Here is a 21,337-nt window from a genome sequence, read left to right as displayed (position 1 = left end):
TTGCTTGGATCGACTGTTGTACTTTTTTGGTTTGGTCAAGAAGTATGAGAGCTGGAGATTTTTCTCTCTTTTGCATAGCTGAATGTGTGAATATTGGTAGATGTCAACATATGTGGCTTAATTTACTCGTGTAATATGATCTTTTGTGGGCTTGACAAAATCCCATAGTGAGATTTAGTTTCATTGACCATCACTCATGCACTTACCATAATCAGATTGGGCTGATTATTCACAGAGCGACTTGAAAAATTATTTTAAAATTAATGAATCATGCTCCTGCGAATTACTAGCTTTATCATATGGCCACAAATCTCACAGTGATAAGGCTAATGTATCAGAAAAGAAATATTCTTTTGAATGCCCCTGGTACTTCTCAAATTAAGCATTCTCTCACTACTTCATTGAAATTTGTCAATATTAAGATTATCTTACAACTACAAGTACTGTGTGGACAATGAAAACTGAAATTCACTCTCAGCTTCTATATATTACACTATTAACATGGTATCTCCCAGTATAACAAACAAAGTCAAGACTAAAGATACACAGTACTAATGCTTGCATTCCTCCTATTATATCATAAATAATTAAATATGTTCTAGATGTTATGTAATGCGAAAAATTTCAGATGATGTTGAAATGGCGTTTAGGAGTGGAAGGACAAGATGCCGTCATAAATGGGCGTACGAAAGCTACACTAACCTAGAAAACTGAAACCTAGTTGGTGTTCAAAGGCTAGTCGTCATCAAGTTCAAAACCTTTCATTGTGTTAACTATATCTTCAACTCTAATAGACATAAACTCAGCATGTTCCTCAAGATCTTTAAGAATCGTATGAAGTTGTTCCCGGAATGTTGAAGACCGTTCTCTTTCATGTTGCAGTTCATTGTTAAGTTCAAGTATTTTCTTGTCTTTCTCTTCCTGCAAAAAACATTGTAGATACTCAAGGTCAGCTGCTACATAGGAACTAAAGTAAAGATGAATCTAAAGAAGATCATAACTAGAAAGCACTGTTTTGAACGTGCTGTATAACACAAACAAAACAAGCCAAAACTATAAGGTTCTTTTCTCTCCGCAACATCTACTTTCCCCCTCTCCATAGAACACCACCTCCCACCAACCCCACTACCATCTCCGCACAATCAACTCCTCTGTGGAATTGGTCACAAAGGAGGCCAAATGAGTACTTACAACTATAAGGTTCTTTCGTAAAAGACCTCAGAGACATTTTGAGCACCATCATAGTAAGGATCTCTCTTGCCATCACTTCTGTTTCCACTCCGACGAAGAAAACTCCTGCCTTTCAACACCCACATTGTGCATGATAAAACAAGAAATACTTGTTAAAAGGGAAAAAAAAAAATTAATGCTTCTTATCTCCAATGCTAGAACTTCCTTCTTCCCTACTGCTGTATGACTATGAATGAAATTGCCAAGACCACTTCGATGCTTGAAGCACATTAGCAACAATGGCCAATCACATGTTGCTAACATTAACGTTTCCAAGGCTTAGCTCATGAGCCCACCACTCATTATAAGTTCCCAATTAATCTCCACGACACAAATTTAGAAAAACTGAAGACATTGAGATCTAAAATGCAGGAGTGGCATCACCAATGATGCACGGACACGGACACAGGAATTCTAAAAAAATGAGGACACGGACACGACGGGGGACACGGTACGTGTATATTTATTTATATTTCCTTTTCAATTTTTTCCCAAGTTTAAATGGCAAAATGTGGACAAAACGAAAAATCCATAGTTCCAATACCATTCAAACAAAACAAGACATCCATAAGTTCAATACAACCCAATTGAAAAATTACAGTTTGACCCCTGATTTTTTTTTTAAAATTACAGTTTGATACCCAAAATTTTAAAAAATTACACTTTGACCCTCGCTGTGTCCCCATCGGTGTCCCCCCGTGTCCCTAGCCGTGTCCCTCTCAAAAATTTAAATTAAATTATAGGACACGCCACGTGTCCCATACATGTCCCCGCTGTGTTCGACACTGCAATACGTGACGTGTCCCATACGTGTCCCCGCTGTGTCTGACATTGCAATACGTCGACCTCTAGAGGTATCGGTGCTTCATAGGGCATTACTAGAAGAGATTAGAGACTGAGAAGTACAATTGTGAGAAACTAGAGGTAGCTCTGGTTGAGCAAAAGATTAGAGATCAGATGACTGAAATTCCTGTTGTGCAGTTGACTCCACTATTCTGTATGGTTTGACATAGAGATTGACTCTTGCGTGAAATTGAACTAAAACAGCTTTCAGAGATGAAACTGTCAATAACATGTTAATCTTGGTTTACATACTTCCATCTACTAGGTTAAGTGATAGGCAAGACAGTGAGGAACCAATACAATAGCAGTTGACCCTCAATAACCATTAAAAATGGCCACGCGAACCTATTTTCCTACCTATGTGATTTATAGTATACCACATTTCCGAAAGAAATATTGCCATCCTTAGCCACTACCATACCCAAAGCAGTCAAGCTTTAATGCAACTCTAGAGCAGGCGCAGTTATGGAGCATATCAAGCAAGTTCCACAAACAGGAAACCAAACCCTCAAAATTATACAGAAATTAACAAGCGATTACAATACACTTTCAACAAGTTAGCAATTTTCCACTCAAATTTCCAATGAAAACCTTGTGACGCTGCCAAAGTATAAGGGTATCATATTCGACATTTTATATAAATGTTGAGTTCAACAAGTCATAAACACCATTATGACATTGAATTTCATACGTACCTCACTGAGTATATTTACGGTTGGCAATTCCCCAGCAAAGTTACATTTAGTCATTAACTTGTGGCTGTGATCTCGGACAAATTTCGTGACAATCCATGAACCTACATCTTTTGCCGCCAGCCTAATCATAGCTTTGCACCCTTCTCTTGTAATTGGCCTTGGAGGAAGAACCCTGTCTTTCTTAAGTGCATGTTTTGCTGCACGAAAACCTTCTCTTGAACACACAAAATCCCGTCCTATTATAGCCATGTTCTTTTGAGAGTGTCGAATTCGGTTTGTCCGTATGGTGAAACCTGTATGCTTGGCATATTCATAATAGAAATCCCTTGCTGCATCTAAAGATGGAAAAATCATTCCAATAAATGGTTCAAACTTATCCTCATGTACTCCGCTAGGTGATGGTTTGATGAATATTAGATTTTCATCCAAGGCACCATAAGAATCACATCCGTGTAACAGCTCATCCTCTTTGGCTTCATGTTCACCAAAGTTATCAAAAGTTTCATCGTCAGACCGGCTTTCAGTTCCAAAAAAATCATGTCCACCGGAGGTTCCGACCATTAAGCTCGTAGCTTCCTACATAAATAATTACAGCATTAAAGATCAAAAAGTTCCCCTAGAGCTAAGAGTTTTGCGGTTAAAGTGAACAATTTGTATGACTGCTTAAACTCAATGGGGCTTCCATTGCTACACGTAGATTTATCATTTACTTAATCTCCCTTAAAGCACTTAGGGTTGTCACGAAAATGATAAATAAATTTTGGTAGCTCCACAGCCTCAAAATGGCATTTCAAAGCACACAAATATCCCTATAATCAAGCTAACAGGTAGAAATGGACATTGTTACCTTAACTCTGATAGGATTGCTACATGATGAGCTTGTGAATCAAAACTACACATAAGCGTCAATTTCCATAGCCCTTGAATCTCGAGTCACCCATCAAAACCGGGAGAGTTACATACCAATACAAACAAGAAATTCTGAATATACATACCTATATATACAAACTTGACGAGCTGACTAAGTTCTAAAACCACATAAAATCCATCCCAAAATGGCCAAAGAAGCATTAAACATACAATTTGAGATACCCCTCTACAACTTAATTGCTGAGGAACATTTATGTTTGATGTTGGTTATATATCCTCAAAAACAAGTATCAACCAAATAAAAAGTATCCTCAAAGAAGACTTTTTTTTTTCATTCTTAGCCCTAAACTATGCAATAAGATTTTACTTTGTTCTTCACCTCTAAAAAGCACCCATTTCTTTCTCCAACTATGTGATTCCAATTACAACCTATTTGGTCTATTTTGTAACGGGAGCAAATTTTTTGCACCCCCCACCCCGAAACTAAATTGTAAGGGAAAATATTCCATTCCACCTCTCACAACCAATCGGCGCCAATCCATTGTATGTGTAGAACATTTGCGTAAACTAAACAAAGCACCTAAAAATCTGGTCTTTTTCCCATCCACAACGCTTCCACCATGGCTTCCCCTTTCTCTTCAACCCCCCAAAATGAATGACTGCCATAGATGCATAACATGCAGCACTAAAACTGAATGCAAATTCATACATGCAACTCTATTACAGAATCAAATAAGTTGTAGATATGTGAAAGAGATTATAACAACATTCAAAGCACAGAAAATTACGTATTACTAAACAGGAACAAATTGGAAATAAGCATTGTTTTAAGCATAAGTAGCCAATCCTTTGATGCAACCCAGAAAGGGAACGCCAGTAGTCCCCATCCGAATAAGGTAACCGAGCTGCAGTTACATATCCTTTGCAGCTCTTCTTAACATTGTTAAGTACCTAAATTGAAAGAATTCACTAATGAAAAGAATACTAAAGTTTGCTTCATGATACAAAGAGCAAAATCATCGCATATAGCTTATTTGGCTAGTCACAAAATCATCACACAACAAATTCATAAACTAGTAATGTTGCATATTCATAACTAAGAAGCACAATTAGTTTCATCAATTTCTAACTAGACAAAAGGTAGTCTAATTCAATGCTTAAAGTAGGGGAAAAAACCACTGACCAATACTAACAAATGATTTTTGCACACGCAGCTTCTAGAAAACGGTAACCCCACACACAATTTGGAAAACATAGGGATTGTTTACTTACAATTAAGGATTACATCCTCCCATAGCCTCAAGTGATCATCCATCCCAAAAATATTAGTGATATCCAAAAATAATCGGTAATCTCCTTATGGTTGGACTCATATTTTTTGATTGAGAATGAAAACCTAAGTGCGGGGTTATGTTATATATATATATACGGGGCGGTTCCGGAGACCCTTAAAAAAACCTCTAAAAAACCCCCCAAATCTTAATCTCATAGTTCCCGATCAAATTTTGATGATCCGAGCAGCTCAATGTGTTCAGAATGTGATTTAAAGAGTGCCCGCGAGAAATTGTACAAAAAATAACCGGGGAAGGGCTTGATTTGAGCAGTTTTTTATTGAACCGTTCAATAAAGTTTAATAAAAAACTGTTTGGATGAAGCCTTTCCCGGTCATTTTTTTTGCTGATTTTTCACGGGTACCCTTAAAATCATGTTCTGATTACATTGAGCGGCTCGGATCATCAAAATTCGATCGGGAACTTGCGGAGGTTTTTTTAAGGGTCACTGGAACCGCCCCGATATATATATATATATATATATATATATATATATATATATATATATATATATATATAGAGAGAGAGAGAGAGAGAGAGAGAGAGAGAGAGAGAGAGAGAGAGAGAGAGTCGTGTGGGTTTATTGAAGAGAAAGTCTACATACACAACTCTTGACCAAAACTACGTCTGGAGCCGTTCAATGCATCTCCCATAGCCATAGTTCTCTCTCTCTCTCTCTCCCTTCGAGTATGTAACCTAACTTAGGGTTTCATTCTCAATAAAAAATCTAACTCCAAGTCCAACCAAAAGGAAGATCAACGATTATTTTGAGATATCGCTGATATTTTCGGGATGGATGATCGTGTGAGGCTAGGTGAGGACGTAATCCCTAATTATAAGAAAACAATCTTCCTCCCCCCCCCCCTGTTTTTCAATTGTGTGCGGGATTATTGTTTTCTAGAAGCTGCATGTGCAAAAATTAGTACTGATTGGTGGTCCCCCCCTTAAGCATTGTATCAGACTACCTTGTATCTAATTGGGAACTTATGAAACTAATCATGCTTTTGAGTTATGAATTTGCAGCATTACTGGTTTATGAATCTGTTATGTGATGATTTTGTGACTAGCCAAATAAGCGACAGATATGTGATGATTTTGCTCTTTGTATCATTAAGCAAGCTTTAGTTTTCTTTTCATGAGTGAATTCTTTCAATTTAGGTACTTATAAATGTTAAGTAAGTGTAAAGGATATGTAACTGCAGCTCGGTTACCTTATTTGGATGGGGATTACTGGCCTATCCTATCTGGAAATGCATCAAAGGATTGGCTACAGATGCACAAAGCAATACTTATTTCCAATTGTTCCTGTTTAGCAATACGTAATTTTCTATGCGTTGGATGATGTTATACTTTCTTTCACATATATACAACATTTGGTTCTATGATAGAGTTGCATGTATGAATCTGCATTCTGTTTTAGTGGTGGATTCAGTTTTAGTGCTGGATGTTATGAATCTATGATAGTCATTCATTTTGGGTGATTAAAGAGAAAGAGGAAGGCATGGTGGAAAAGAAAATGTGAAGGAAACATTAACAAATCTACAAGTTGTGAATGGAAATACCATCCTTATTCCATTTCCCACCAACAAATTTCTCCACATTGTTCTTGTTTCACCCAGAAATCCCTCTTTTGCAAATAATTTCAGGGTCCTTCATAATTACAAAACCCAAGATTCAAAAATTAATCTCTTTCTGTTCTTGAACCTTATATTAGTCATTAAACTACAAAAAGTTCAGAAAAAAGCATAAATTTTCCATTGCTTGAAAGAACTGCAAACATGAAAAGTTCATCACTTTCTGAAACATTGAACCAGATGCAAATTAATGGCTGAAAATCCTTTAATTGTGGGCTGAAATAACTGAAACATAACCTTCGCGCACAATTTGCGCGAAATAGACGCATATAAAACACGCGCGTGTATCCTACATACGTGCACAGAAACAGATGTATCTCTCGCAGACACAGAGAGAGAGAGAGAGAGAGAGAGAGAGAGAGAGAGAGAGAGAGCATACTTGATCAGTTGATCTCAAGCTACTTCAGTTTTCTTTCGATCTTCGATCACCCACTGATTTTGGGTTTTCCCTGTTTTATTTTTTCTCCCCGTTTTATTACTCCCTCCGTCCCTTTTTAAGTGTCCTGCTTCGTAATTCCAACTTATTAAAAAGACATCATCATTACACCTTTTCACATCAATTTTTTCCTCAACTTTTCCTACTTACCCATCATCATTACACTTTTACTCACTAACTTTTCAAAATAAAATATACTTTTAAGGACAAAATAGACAATACACCAACTTTTATCTCCCTAACTTTATAAATGGACACTTATTAAGGGACAGCCCAAAATGGAATACTGGACACAAAAAAAGGGACGGAGGGAGTATCTGTGTTAGAAAGTACAGAATTTTTTTTTTTTTTGGGGGGTTGAATAATGCTTAGAGCATTTTCAACCTTAACTCTAAATTTTTCACAAATTTGGGTCAAATTTTGAGCAAAACCTCATTTTGGGTACATACCCATTTTTGGGATACAATATGCACCAATCACTAGGTGGTGTTCCACTTTCTCCAAAAAGAATTTTTTAGAAAAAGAAGGTAATTTCAAACTCAAATATAATGAAAATGAAAAATATTTTTTCAATTTTTTTACACCGTTTAAAAGATCTTAATGAGATTTATCAAACAAGATCCATATTGGTAGGAAAATTATTTAGTTAAACACATAATTTTTGAGCTTGAAATTATCTTTTTTTTCAAAAAGTTATTTTTCTTAAAAAAGCGGAACACCTCCTAAGAAGCGTAACATAGCCGTAATATTTTTTTTGAACACCAAAAAAAGAATTTTACTATTCTTGGAAAATAAATTACAAAAATTAAAAGAATCTAAAATATGAGGCATTACAATAGAGCATGAAAAGCCCTCGTAGAAGGCATCCCAACACTCGGGGCGATCTAATAGCGCCACGACTTAAAGGAAAAAAACACCCATCCACAGTTAGTAAGAAATCAACCATGACACCAAAAAATTTTCAAAAGAAACATCTCTCCAAAGCGCAACCGTGACGAAAATCACAAAATTCCACCGCACCCAATCTAACTGAAAATGTGGCATCATGTTGTGAAGCTTGGCCCTCTAGTCATTTTCGGCTTCCATAATCATGAATTTACTAATAACTTTCTCTTCATCAGCCATATAATCCAAATCCATGATCTTGTTTATTGACCACGCATAGTGAGCCTCATTTAGGCGAATCTTGGTAATGCCTTTGGATGAAAGAGACGCTAACATTGGCGTTATATTTTAGTCAATAGACTAACGAATGCCCGTGCCTGAAGGCACGGCGCAACATATTTGGAATACAACTAAAGATATTTATAGAACAATGAGCAAAAGGAGGACATGTTAAAAAAATGGGTAGGAACAAATTAAACTTTGGAATATGTGCAGGACAATTCGAGATGCAAATAATATTCAAGTTTTACACAAATTTTCAAAATCAATAACATTCATGTTGTTCTGATCGCTGAGCAGTGCTTGGCTTTAGGTTTCGTTCTCGTTCCCGTAGCGCACGTTGTGCCGATGCCAATTTTGATATATCTTTACCAACCTGTGGCTAAAGAGAGAAGCAGTATTACTTAAGGACTAAATTTTTTTTTTCAAATGAAAGGTAGAAGACGTGTCATCGTGTGTTGTGTCAACGTGTGATACCTCAGAGTTTTCCTTTCCACTCCCTACATACGTTGCCTTCCTTTTCTTAGCCATTCCCCCTATTCTTTGTACATCCTGTTAAGAGACACATAAATTATATTACGGGTTCTAATTAGGGTTTGGCAGAACCTCCATATTTATATGGAGACCTACCTCGTGAACATGGATAGCATGGTGAACATCATTTGAGAAAGAATTATTAAAAAAAAAATGGTTAGAAGATATAGATAGTTGAACACATGAATTAATAGCACGCGCGTGGGAGTCGAGCCCCAAAACAAAGGCTTCCTAAGTTCCATGGCGGTCTCGTGCTTGGAAGGGGGTATCGATGTTTGATTGTTACTTTCATGGTCTCCATATAAATAGTGTACGAAGTTCCTCACGCACACGTATGATGTTCACATTCCGCTCTTCTTGGACTTCAACTCCAACATTTATGTCTCGAAGTGGTTCTACCTATAAGAATTTTATACTAAATATTTAAAAGATTCAAACAATAAAAGAAGGTAGGGCTACAATAATTATGGCACATAATTTCAAATTTGTTTAAACTCCAAATAATCCACACAACAGACTTTTTTGGATCATTTGGAAAATATTGTGCAGGAATAATACCAAAGAAGTATCCTTTTCAATAGCATAGGTGAGAAGCCCTTTCCCCTTATCTGCATAACTTGACTTCTGCCTTGCTTGAGCAGTTGTGTCTGCCCTTTGTGTATCCTTTGAAGTAATGCATAATGAAACGTGTTTTTACAAAATTAACAAAGCTAATTAAAATAATTATAACATAAAGAGCGTGCTTTAGGAATACCTCATGAATATGGACGTTGTTGCCAATGTTGGCACAGTGCTCATCACGGGTATCCCCAACATGTATTTCGTGTAGAGGTTGTGTCTATAAATAACCAGCGAATAGTTCAGTCAGTTGCATTGACTATCATATTTGTTTTTTTTAATTTCATGTTGCATGTCATTGTTTATATTCAAAAGAGTCTTACCCTGGTATCCCATTGCCAAGCAGTGCTTTGCTTTAGGTTTCGTTCTCATTCCCGTCGCGCGCGTTGTGCCAATGCTAATTTTGATATCTCTTTACCAACATGTGGATAAAGAGAGAAGCAATATTACTTAAGGACTATTTTTTTTTTTCAAATGAAAGGTAGAAGACATGTGTTATCGTGTGTTGTGTCAACGTGTGATACCTCAGAGTTTTCCTTTCCACTCCCTACATACGTTGCCTTCCTTTTCTTAGCCATTGCCCCTAGTTTTTGTATATCCTGTTAAGAAATACATAAATTACATTACGGGTACTAATTAGGTTTGCAAGGAACTCCATATTTATATGGAGACCTACCTCATGAACATGGATAGCATGGTGGTCTCGCCCATCGGCTCTAATATGCCCATCTCGGAGAGGTTGAATCTTTACGTACAAAGTCAACAATTGAGAAAGAATTACAAAAAAAAAAACATGGTTAGAAGATGTAGATAGTCAAACATGATTTTGATTGATAAGAGTCTTACACTTGTATTTATCGGCGAGTGTTGTTCCGATCGCCTTTCAGTGGTTTGTTTAAAAATTCGTTCTCGTTCTCGTCGAGCACGTTGCGCAAGTGTTCCTTTAGATATATCTTTACCAGATTGTTCCTAAAATACGTGTATAAGCAACTTTAAGAAATTAGAATGTCATTTAGCTAATTGACTATCAATTTTTCTTTTCAAAATAAAGATAGAAGATACGTCAAAGGGTGATACCCATGAATCTTTTTCTCCATTGCTAACACGTATTGGCTTTCCCCAGCTGTTCATTGCCTAATGCAAAAAGACAAACAAAAAAAAATTATCACAAACCAAGATTGGGAAGAAAATATTGGATAGGAGGCTATATCACTTATCAAGTGGTTTGCACTCTAGCTAGGCCTTAAATGCATAGAAATAAGGATATGAGCTTTTACCAAAACTCTGACTTTGGCTAGGCCAGGGTAAAGGGAAAACTATGACAAAGCAAAACTGTTTACAAAAAACTTACGAAATTCGTAGATGGCTTACGGAAAAAAGTTATCAATTTACGAAATCCGTAACTCCGGTTTGGTTCTTCACTGGTCGAAAACTTTTTCCTGAAGACTCCCGTTCGAACTGAATGTAACTCGATCATGTTATTTAAGATTAAAGAGCCAAATGATAAAAAGATAACGCTAATAGCATATCTACGATTATATCTTTGAAAACGTAAAAGTTAGGAGCTCAAGGAACACTATGCAATTCAACCGACCCACGTTCAAGGAACACTATGAACTATGACAAAGCAATTTAATATACAGTCTCAATTTTATTTGTATGAGGCATTTTTACAGACACCTTGGATGCATCTGGTCCGAAGACTAACATACCGATTACAAATTAGGTACACGCAATTTATGTGCAACTAAATATTTTTTGAACAGGGCATGAATCAACGTATTGGAACAAAAGATTAGTTAACGAAAACAATATATACCCATTCTAGGAACGTAAAGGGCATGAATCAACGTTCTCTGTAAAAAAATTATCAATAATTACCAATTGATATCAATTTGCCTCTTCATGTTCCCACCGGCACGGGGAGAGCGAGGCGGTGGCTAACCTGCGTGATGGGAGGGGGTGGAGCGGAGCTTTGTGAGGGGGAGGTTGTATTCGGAGAGAGAGAGAGAGGGGGGGTCTGGAAATCGGAGAGAGAGAGAGTGTGCGGGGTGAGATTTTCTGATGAGTTCGTGAGAGAAGAGAGAAAAGAAGGGGGGGGGGGGGGGGGGGGGGGGGGGGGTGGTGTGAAAGGTAGAGAGAGGGGGAGTATTTTACGTATTTTGCATTCTCTCTGGGATCGTGCCTGAAGGGTGAAGATTTATCTAAGATGTGAGGATAAATCTGGAGCGTTGGTTGTCTTTTGGATTCAAACACAGCTCTGTTTTATTATATAGATGTAACACCTATAAAGGTTGTATACCATATGCATTTTTAACTGTAAAATTCTAATTTTTAAAAAATTAGAAAATAGGATTTATTAGTTAAATCTATATATGTATATATATACACATGTGTGTGTATAAATATTTAATTTAAACTATTATTTATCCTAAAATAACTACACACTTATTTCTCCCCTATCTCTATTTTTTCACTTTCCACTCTCCTTGTATCTCTCAACCTCCTCCTATATTTTAACGTTAAATTCTCTCTCTCTCTCTCTCTCTCTCTCTCTCTCTTTTTCTCCTAACGTAAAACACATCTCTCTCTCTCTCTCTCTCTCTCTCTCTCTCTCTCTCTCTCGTGCTTTTTGTCCTCGCTTTCTCAGTAGATTTCTCGTTCATTAATTGCTTTCGCACTTGAATCACCGGAAGGAAGGTAGGAATATTGAAACTTAACTTTTACTAGGGTTTTACTGCTTACGTGTTTATTCTTGTATCCGTAATCGTGGTGAAGACTTGTGAAAGATGAAAAATCAATAGGGATGGTAGGAAGTTGAACCGGTAAGGTAATGGCTACGTAAAACGAGATTGAATTAGTGAAAACGTGTTTTATGCGCACTGTATTCTGATCTTCAGTTTAGTTCCTTTTTCGGACCAAATTAGCGAAAACTCATAATATGAAAGTTGTAGACGTGGAAAAGTTATACGATTTTCATGTAAGGTTTGTCAAATACCGTCTAAGCAGTCCTTGGGCTCTCTCTATCTAAAAATCTCCAAACCCTAGCCGCCAACAGTCCTTCCCCTCCTTCCCCTCCCCCCTTCTCAGGCGGCCGAAGGGGAGGGATCCTTCCCCCTTCGATATCTTTCCCTCTGTTCTCTTCCCCCACCGTTGAACCGCCTTCTTTCTCAATCCCGCGACTGAAGTTCGGGCGTCCATTGGGAAGCTAGATTATTTTCCGGCGACGTTCCGGGGCTTCGGTTTCAGTAGTTGTGGGTAAGATGTTGTCCACCACCGTTCTCAACCTCCATTTTCTTAGAATTGTGACCTGACGCAGTCTACCGCGTTTGCTGGGTGACCACCTCCCAACGATGTGTTCCTATTTTGTGAAGTAGAGGCGACGGTTACGAGTCTATCAAGGTGGTTGCGAAAGAGTGACGACGGATTTCTCAGCGGTGCTTCTTTTATTTTGTTATAATAATGTTCTCTCTTCGGGGGGTTTGTCCTCCTTCGAGGGGGTTTGTTTTCCTTCGGTGGGTTTTGTTCTCCTTTGGAGGGTTTCTTCTCATTCTGTAGGGCAGCGTATCTATGTGCTTATACGCTCTTTCTCTTAGAGTGTCCGATCTGTGGACTCCCAACCTTCCCCCATGGGGATCTTTTGATGAATACTACCTCTAACTTTTGACCGAAAAAAAGAGAGAAGATTTTTAATGAGATTTACATTTTCTTTTAATAAAATAGAAAATTTTCTTATTAACATACCCAATTTTCGGGGCATTACACTAACCACTAAGAAGCGTTACCATTGAGAGGTGTAACATTTTCCAAACATAGGCATAACATTTTTTGAAAGTAGAGGTGGGTATTGGAGCTTTACTAATAAGTGTGAATTTTCACTAAATTTTTTTATTTAGAATGATGACTTCCACTACTTTTTTCCCCCTCTTTTCTGTTAACTTATTTTCACTAAATAGTATTGTAGTTGATTTATCTGAAGAAAATGACTTGCCTAAAAATTTTCTTGAAAATATGTGCTTTAGTCAATTTAGCCCATAGAGGAAACTATTCAATTTTTTTGGGTCTCTATTCAACTTTTTTTTTTCCGTGTTTGTTAGTTTTGCGTCAAATTTTTATAGTTATTTATTTGTCTCAATGACACAAATTAGAAAAGCAAAAAATATGAAAAACCACACAAAAAAGAAGCTAATTTTTTGCTGTTATTTTCGACCAGTGCTTTGGGGATACGATTATCTTACCGGAGAGTCGCCGGAGATGATTGCAGGTGACGAAAATCTATCTCTGAATATCTTTCTCTCTCTCTCTCTCTCTCTCTCTCTCTCTCTCTCTCTCTCTCTCTCTCTCTCTAATGGAATACGTACAGCGTATAAAGAAAGGAGAAAAAAAATCTTTAATGCAACGGTTATTTGTACGTATGCTCTCTCACATGATGTGAGCCCCGCATATAGGTCCAATACCATGTGAGAGAGGCGTTACAAATAACCATCAGATTAAAAAATTTCTAAAAAAAGAGGCTAGGGAAGAAAAAACGTGGGCTCATAAAGGAGAGTCGGATATGTTTTAACTAGATGAAACAAAATAGCCAAAGCAATTCTAAATCTAAGAAAAAAAAAAGTAATGTATAAACCCCAATTTATTATTCAAATCAACTTTGATTATTGCTAGGGCTTGCTATCAATGATTAAAAAGAATTGACTGATTAAAAAGAATATATTCACAGTTTATTATAAGTCGGCATAGACTATCGCATAGATCGTTTTATAGCAATGTCTGTCTTACGAGTATAACCTATCACAATCAACCAAATCGCAAGCTGAGCCATTGCATGAGTATAATTGAAATCTACAATACAGACACGAGATCGATATGAAATATTCAAACCAATTCATTAAATGAAGAGAATCCTTATCATGCAATCAAGAATATTTGAATAAAAATCGAGAGTTTACACAATGACAACACTACTTGAATTGAATTGTAGCTTCATCTACGCCCTAGAGATCGACGTAGTCCCACACGATGCAATGTGGCTTAGAATATTCTCTCTTTAATCAGCCATCCCCATTATAAAAGCTTCTTTTTATACTTTCACAAGTCTCAAGCAAACTAGAAAACTCCAAACCGAAAGGTAAATTCGAATGGAATTTTACTCAACATATATATGACTTTCCTTGTAAGCCCGTTTTGGCCTAGTAATAGTTAGAATTGGAGAATTCTTGTTTAGGCAAAGTTGTAGCCCATTAAACGAGCTGTTCAAACCAATTTGAATTGAATAATCGAACATAAAGTTATGGTTCAAAATATCAAAGCAAAACTAAGCAACATCGTCGTCGCTGGTTGATGATCACTTCGCCATGATCAGTCCTTCACGTTTTCTGAAGAGGGTATGTACTTCATTGTTAATCATGGCCGTTTCTTTTGGTCTTTAATGATCAATCTTATTATGTGCTCTGTTTCTTCTCCTGTTTTGATCTTTATGTTATTTGTTTACTGCTCTTAGTTTTTTTGGGGCCATTCCATAGCTCTTGAACGCTTTTTATTTTCAATGTTTGTTTTGTTTATTTCGATTCCCAATTCTAAAACTCGTTTTTAATGAGCAATTAGATTTCAAGCAGTTCTTATTGTTGTTTAGCATCCTCATAATATTGGGGCGTGTCTTCTAAAGTTATATAAGAACCTTGTTTGATACCTCAAATTCAGCACCTAAAATTGAATGTATTAAGAAACAAGTGATTAAGTGGGTTTGAAAACTACATTTTTTTATTGCTTAAAAGATTTCGTGCCTCTTAAAATGTAGGCAAAAACGTTAATTGGTAGTTTTGATTTACTTAATTCTGACTGAATTCATAAGTGCTTGCAAATTCAACCATTTCCTCCACCACTACCCTCCAGACCGCCAATACTATCATTGCCACAACCACCACCACCACCGCTCTGGCCGTCACTACCACCACTGCTACTATAGATACCACCTTGTCACCACGTACCATTCCGCCACTACCACATATCACCACCATCACTGGCGTCGCCACTACGATCATCACTCCACCAGTACCACAAAGTTGCTGCCGCCACTACCAACACCACCACCACCATGCCACCACCTCCCTAACCCCCACCACACCCTCACCACCAGTACTCCACCAAAACCACCCGCACCATCACCACCCCTACCACTCCACCACTACTACCATTATCATGACCATGACCACCCCACAACCACTACCGTTGCAACCATTACCATGACCATGACCACTACCACTCCACCTGCACCCTCACCACCACCACCACCACCACCACCACCACCATCATTTGTTTTGATTCAATGCTTAATATATTTATTAAACAACTTTTTAGCTTAAAAATTCCAGCATTCATCTTTTAGTACTTAATTTTCCAGCTTTCAACTTTTAATTTTTAGTTTTATCAAACAACACCGCAAGTTTAGCAACCTCTTAGCAAAACCAAAAGATTGCTAAGGTTAGCAATATTTGCTCAAAAAAGAGCTCACATTGGAATAACCAAACTTAGCAACCTCTTAGCAACTCATCAAATTTTGGCCATTGGATAGTCAAAACTTACAACCTTTTGCCAATAACCAAATTAGTTGTCCCCACAATTTCTCAATCAAGTACACTATTATTACACAAAAAAACCTTCCCTCTCTTCTATTTTCAACATGTTTATAAGAAAAATACTTTAAAAAATACTTTTTATTTTTTTGCAAACACTGTTTTTTTTTTGCGAAAACTATTTTTTATTAAAACTGTTTTTGCATTTCAAAACAATTTTTTTATTAAAACTTTTTTTTTAACGTTTTCCCAAATTTTTTTTTAAATATAAGTTTTCAAAAAACTATTTTCTCCTTTTCTAATAACCTATTTTTATTAGTTTGAAACTATTTAAAAAAAATTATTTTCTATGTCACAATTTGTTGATTTTTATAAGTTGAAAATGTGATGTGGCAAGTTTTGGTTATTCAATTTAGATTGTACTATTGTGGACCTCTACATTGTTAACCTTAGCAATCCCTTAAATGGATAACCAAAAGATGATGTGACAATTTTTGATTATTGACTTTTGGTTATTCTACTGTGAATTAGAGCATTATTGTAGAGTTATGGTCAAAACATCAAACTTGTATGTTGTTGATGATATTGTGTTAGTGGATGAAACCACAAATTGTCAATGCTAAATTAGTAATTTGGAGAGAATTACTAGAGGCCAAAGGAATTAGGATAAGTAAGAATAAAATTGAGTATATGCACTGTAAGTTTAGTGACAATATAAGTGCTCAGAAGAAGTGAGGATTCGAGATTAGTAGATACCAAAAAAATGAGCATTGTTAGGTATGTAAGTTTAATTATTAGTAAAGATAGAGAGATTATGGACGATGTAATCCATTAGATCCAAGTTGGGTGGCTCAATGGAGAGCCGCTTCTAGTGTATTGCGTGATCGAAGTATATCTATAAAACTGAAAGGGAAATTTTATAGAACTACTATACGACTAGCAATACTATACGGGGCGAAGTGTTGGCCTATGTATACACATTCAAAAGTAGCTCAACTTTATATATAAAAATAGAATATAAGTTATTAATGTTTGAAAGAATTTCAAAATAAATGTAGTACACAATAAACACTAACCATTTTTTAAAAGGAAGTATGGAAAAGAAAAATGAAAGAATTTATTATCTGTATAAAAAATATTTTTTTAAAGGAAAAAAAAAGGGATGTCACACTTTTTCGCAAAACCCTTAAACACAAGTAATCCTCATGTCACGCCCTTGGATTTATACATAAATAAATAACTCATTTTATTGAAAAGTCTTCGCATAACATGAATAAAACCCAAAAGATTTTCCATTTACTTAACTTTACAAACAAGTCCCCAAGTTTAAAGATTTACAACTTTGGCACTCCGACCCCAAATAAACTTAAGTACTAGTACGAACAAGTTGACAAGTTTCAAAAGGTTTTGTCAAAGGAAGTTCTTGAATGAATAGTTACAGACCCATCTTTATCAAAAGAAAGTCAATTACAAAGATGTTTAAGTAACTACATGAGGTTAGCTTTCAAAAATTCTGTCATTCCCAAGCACACATTGCATACGAGCTATTGTCTAGCGTTTGAACTTGAAAGGAAAGATTAGGTTGAGCTACACTAGCCCATTAGGAAAATCTCTACCAATTCTATGTAAGAATATAATGATACGGGTAGAAGGGATGAAGTCAAGAGATTCAGCTCAATCAATGGTCAACAACGAACTCACGAGAGTACCAATAAGATCATTCTAAGATGTGCCTTTGTCTTAATATGCCAACTAGTTCACAAGGCATTAACAACTCTAGCAATCTCGAAGCGGCTCTCTATTGCCAATTTCCACCCCTTGCGTCACCGTATAACAATCACGAAGGTTATCGTATTACCACCCCTTGCGTTACGTAAACCCTTACAACTTGGATCACCGTATTACCACCCCTTGCGTTACGTGACCCACTTGAGTCTCCGTATTACCACCCCTTGCGTTACGAGACTCCCTAACCCAACTTCCGACACATACGACTACTCTCTTATTCACTATGCTAGCTATGAATTCCAAACAATCACACTCATACAAGGGACATCTTACAACATGTCAACAATGTCACAAACGAGCCATGAACATTCACAAGTAACCAACAATTAATAGGATGCATTATAACGAAGTCTTAACCATGTAATTCCCTATTCGTTTCTTACTAACAGAAGACCAATGGACTAAAGATAACATTAATCAATCGTAGGAATTTAATGGAATATGCTTGAGATAGGTTTGGAAGTGTCCGAAAGGGTTTAGAAGCGATCGGGGTTCCAAACCATGAAGGGGAAAACTTTTCAGAAATTTCCAGTTTGCTACATGTAGCAGTTAAGGGTGCTACATGTACCCAGCGAACAGAATGAAAAATCTTGATTTTGGTACATGTAGCAATTAAGGGCGCTACATGTACCCAGCGAACAAAAGATGCAATTTGAGTTTGGTTCATGTAGCAGTTAAGGGCGCTACATGTACCCAATGAACGAAATCAAAAAAATATGGGTTTGCTATATGTACCGGGATAAACGCTGGTACATGTAGTACTTGGGTTTTTCAGCACGAATTGACAGCTTTCAAGGGCAAACACAAGGCTTCCAAACAACAATCCAAAGCAAGTTTTGGACACCAAATCAACTCATAAACATACATAGAAAGTTAGAAATCCCTACCTCGCGACGATAACCAAGATCTACGAGATTTGAACGAGCCCTATCCTCTTTGAACTTCAAAGCTCCGCTCCAAGCTTAACCCAAGGATTTTCGAGCTCAAGAACGCGATTGGAAGGTTGAAGGGAGGTTAATCTCTGAGATTCTTGAGGTCTTGAAAGAGTTTTGAGTGAGAGGGGAAGAGAAAGATACACGGCTAGAGAGAGAGAGAGAGAGAGAGAGAGAGAGAGAGAGAGAGAATGGGAGATATAATTATCTCCTACACACACACACACTCCTATATATACTCTTATATCTTTAAATCACACACACACCCTCAAGTTTCTATTCTCGCACTTCAATCCTCAATTCAAATAACCACGAAATAAAATCCCATTTTCCCATTTAGGCATTTAATAAGCATTTCAATAATTAAATTTTTCCGGGTCTCTACAGTCTATTCTCCTTAAAGAAATTTCGTCCCGAAATTTACCACTCAAGCCCAATAAGATCATGCTTCAAGTAATCACGCTCATGCCACAACACATATTACCAAGCAACAAGTTAACAATCATAAGGTTAAAATTTCAAGACTCAAATTGGTTAATTCGGAAATAATTGCGGATACTTCTTTCTTACTTCATTTTCCCCTTTCCCAAGTCGATTCTTCCCTACCTTGATTTCTCCAAAGAACTCATACCAACAGGATGGTCTTACCCGTCAAAACTTGCTCGCGCGAATCTAGGATACATGTCGGTTTCTCCTCAGGATATGTGTCAACCTCTAATCCTCCTTATCAAATCACAATGTTCACAGATACCCCAAGTTCGAACATTTATACAATAGTTCTAATTCTCATATAATCATACGATAATCACATCGAGATCTAACACCTTGTGCCCCCACGTTCTCCAAATTCTTTCATTCGCATTCCTATTCCGTGTATCTTATTCGAATAAGTACTCAACCTACCATGAAGGACGCATCAAAATGTTCATGAAAACTCCGATCCTCATCTTCCTCAATCAACATCAACCACTAAACCAGAATTTTCACATACTAGACTAGAGTACTCAAATAATCTCTACCGTAATAAAATCAAGGAAGTTCTCATCTGCCTATTAGCATTCTGAGTGAATTCTTAAAAGTCATCTAATCACTTGGTACCACTTGATCTATTATACGCTTCATACAACAAAAATTAGTCTCTTTTCTTATCTCATGAGATTAAATCCTCCGAAGTCACAAGAACCATTTGAATTCAAAACCCCGATTTAAACATTTCCACGTTGCGGCATCCAGATTCAAAGGTATCCCCACAAGATTATAGCTGAGTTTGCACGGTTCGTCAAAAAAAGAACTAAAACTCTTAGAATAGGAGTGACCTAACTTATAAACAAGGTTCATAATCACGGAACAGATCCAAATTAAACTTAGTTTTGTAAGTAACCCAAGATCCAATGATCAAACTGCAAGCTGATTTATCATCCTCGGTTCTGTAATGAACACCAACTCATTAAAGTTAAACTCCTTACACTTCAAGGCTATTAACACTTCTTTCAGTTCCAAGGGCCTAGTTGCTCAATAAATCATGCATTTTATTCCTCCTAATACACGTGTCTTGCAATACAATATTGAAACAATCTAGGTCAGCTCTCAAATCCACAATTTTCTTACTACGAGCCAGTAACCACTTTCAACTAGGGATTGATATACCGCGGAAGCCTCTCACATCTAGTTCCCTGATTGTGTTATACAAATGAGTAGCAGGGAAATTTTTTTTTTGAAGCCAAATAAATTTACTCTACCCTCCTCAAACTTATATATCGTTGATGCTATCAAAAGAGAAAACATATGCCAAATTCCAACCACATAGATAACAAGGACACTCCGAATCAAATTGTAATACAACATCAAAGAACTCACACGACTACCCTGTTTAACCTCGTAAATCTCCAGTCAACACTTGTCGTGTCCTCCCTCGTGTCCCCTCATTCCTACATTTTCATGTTAACGGCAGCATGCTGTGGTTTCACTCATTTTCACACACCCATAACTTACCCTTCGGGATCAAGTTATCACCTACCAAAATCTAATTACGCTAATTAAGTTTCTTCCTCCCTTTTTTTTTTTTTTAAACATGCAATCATCTCTCATAAACTTTTCACGATGACGATCGCACCTCAAGTATCGACAAGTCTTCCTACCAAACAACTTACTAGGCCGATATCAGAATAACAAACCACGATAATCGGGAAGGCTATAAAGAAAGAGAAAGACAGCAAGTACAGACACATTTTTTTGCAACCCACTCTATCAACTCAAGTTCACCGTTCGTATATGATTACTCTGTTTAATTCTAATTCCCATCAGCGGTTACCAAAACCGTTTTCATATAAAACTTTTCAATTTCCAAGCATTTGTCTTGTCTCCTTTTCTTTTGACCCAACATAAACACAGATTTCAAGTTTGAGAGTAACAACACGCAACTAAGGCATGAACAACGACATTTCACAATTTAGCTCATGGACTCATACTCATAACACTTTGCATTTCCACCCCTTGCGTTGCAGCAAAATACTCACCTTCCAATTTCGTTTGCTACTACCACTCAATCTTATTCATTACAATAAATTCAATACCACATATTTATCTAACTCCAATTTGTAATAAAACACACTCATCAAACCAACTTCAAAGATTGATTAAGTATAGATCAACTCATCTTCACAATTTCGACAAGAACACAAAATCAAATC

At 36.8% G+C, this 21,337-nt stretch overlaps 1 protein-coding gene and 2 long non-coding RNA genes across 6 annotated transcripts; all 3 read right to left on the bottom strand.

Moving 5' to 3' along the window:
• Nucleotides 1-462: 462 nt before the first annotated feature.
• On the bottom strand, nucleotides 463-7,081 carry LOC131303781 (protein FAR1-RELATED SEQUENCE 5-like). Of its 3 annotated transcripts, XM_058330792.1 has the most exons (4): nucleotides 6,991-7,009; nucleotides 3,616-3,695; nucleotides 2,769-3,344; nucleotides 463-921 (listed from the first exon to the last, which is right to left on the bottom strand). In XM_058330792.1, the coding sequence occupies exons 3-4, from the start codon at nucleotides 3,327-3,329 to the stop codon at nucleotides 736-738; spliced, it is 747 nt and encodes a 248-aa protein (XP_058186775.1). In that variant the 5' UTR covers nucleotides 3,330-3,344; nucleotides 3,616-3,695; nucleotides 6,991-7,009; the 3' UTR covers nucleotides 463-735. The 3 variants fall into 3 exon arrangements, with proteins under 3 accessions (XP_058186775.1, XP_058186773.1, XP_058186772.1); XM_058330790.1 differs by lacking the exon at nucleotides 3,616-3,695 and having other exon boundaries at nucleotides 6,983-7,081; XM_058330789.1 differs by lacking the exon at nucleotides 6,991-7,009 and having other exon boundaries at nucleotides 2,769-4,348.
• A 1,655-nt stretch (nucleotides 7,082-8,736) lies between these two features.
• LOC131303777 (uncharacterized) lies at nucleotides 8,737-10,492 on the bottom strand. Of its 2 annotated transcripts, none has more exons than XR_009192193.1 (3): nucleotides 10,202-10,492; nucleotides 10,032-10,100; nucleotides 8,737-8,755 (listed from the first exon to the last, which is right to left on the bottom strand). It is a non-coding gene; the product is annotated as an uncharacterized LOC131303777 (long non-coding RNA). The 2 variants fall into 2 exon arrangements; XR_009192192.1 differs by lacking the exon at nucleotides 8,737-8,755 and adding an exon at nucleotides 9,880-9,954.
• On the bottom strand, nucleotides 9,055-9,771 carry LOC131303776 (uncharacterized). The gene is made up of 4 exons (XR_009192191.1): nucleotides 9,679-9,771; nucleotides 9,492-9,575; nucleotides 9,296-9,400; nucleotides 9,055-9,136 (listed from the first exon to the last, which is right to left on the bottom strand). It is a non-coding gene; the product is annotated as an uncharacterized LOC131303776 (long non-coding RNA).
• Nucleotides 10,493-21,337: the final 10,845 nt, after the last annotated feature.

Source organism: Rhododendron vialii, chromosome 10a (genome assembly GCF_030253575.1).
Source record: "Rhododendron vialii isolate Sample 1 chromosome 10a, ASM3025357v1".
NCBI classification, from domain to species: domain Eukaryota; kingdom Viridiplantae; phylum Streptophyta; class Magnoliopsida; order Ericales; family Ericaceae; genus Rhododendron; species Rhododendron vialii.
This window is presented reverse-complemented; position numbering and strand designations above follow the sequence as displayed.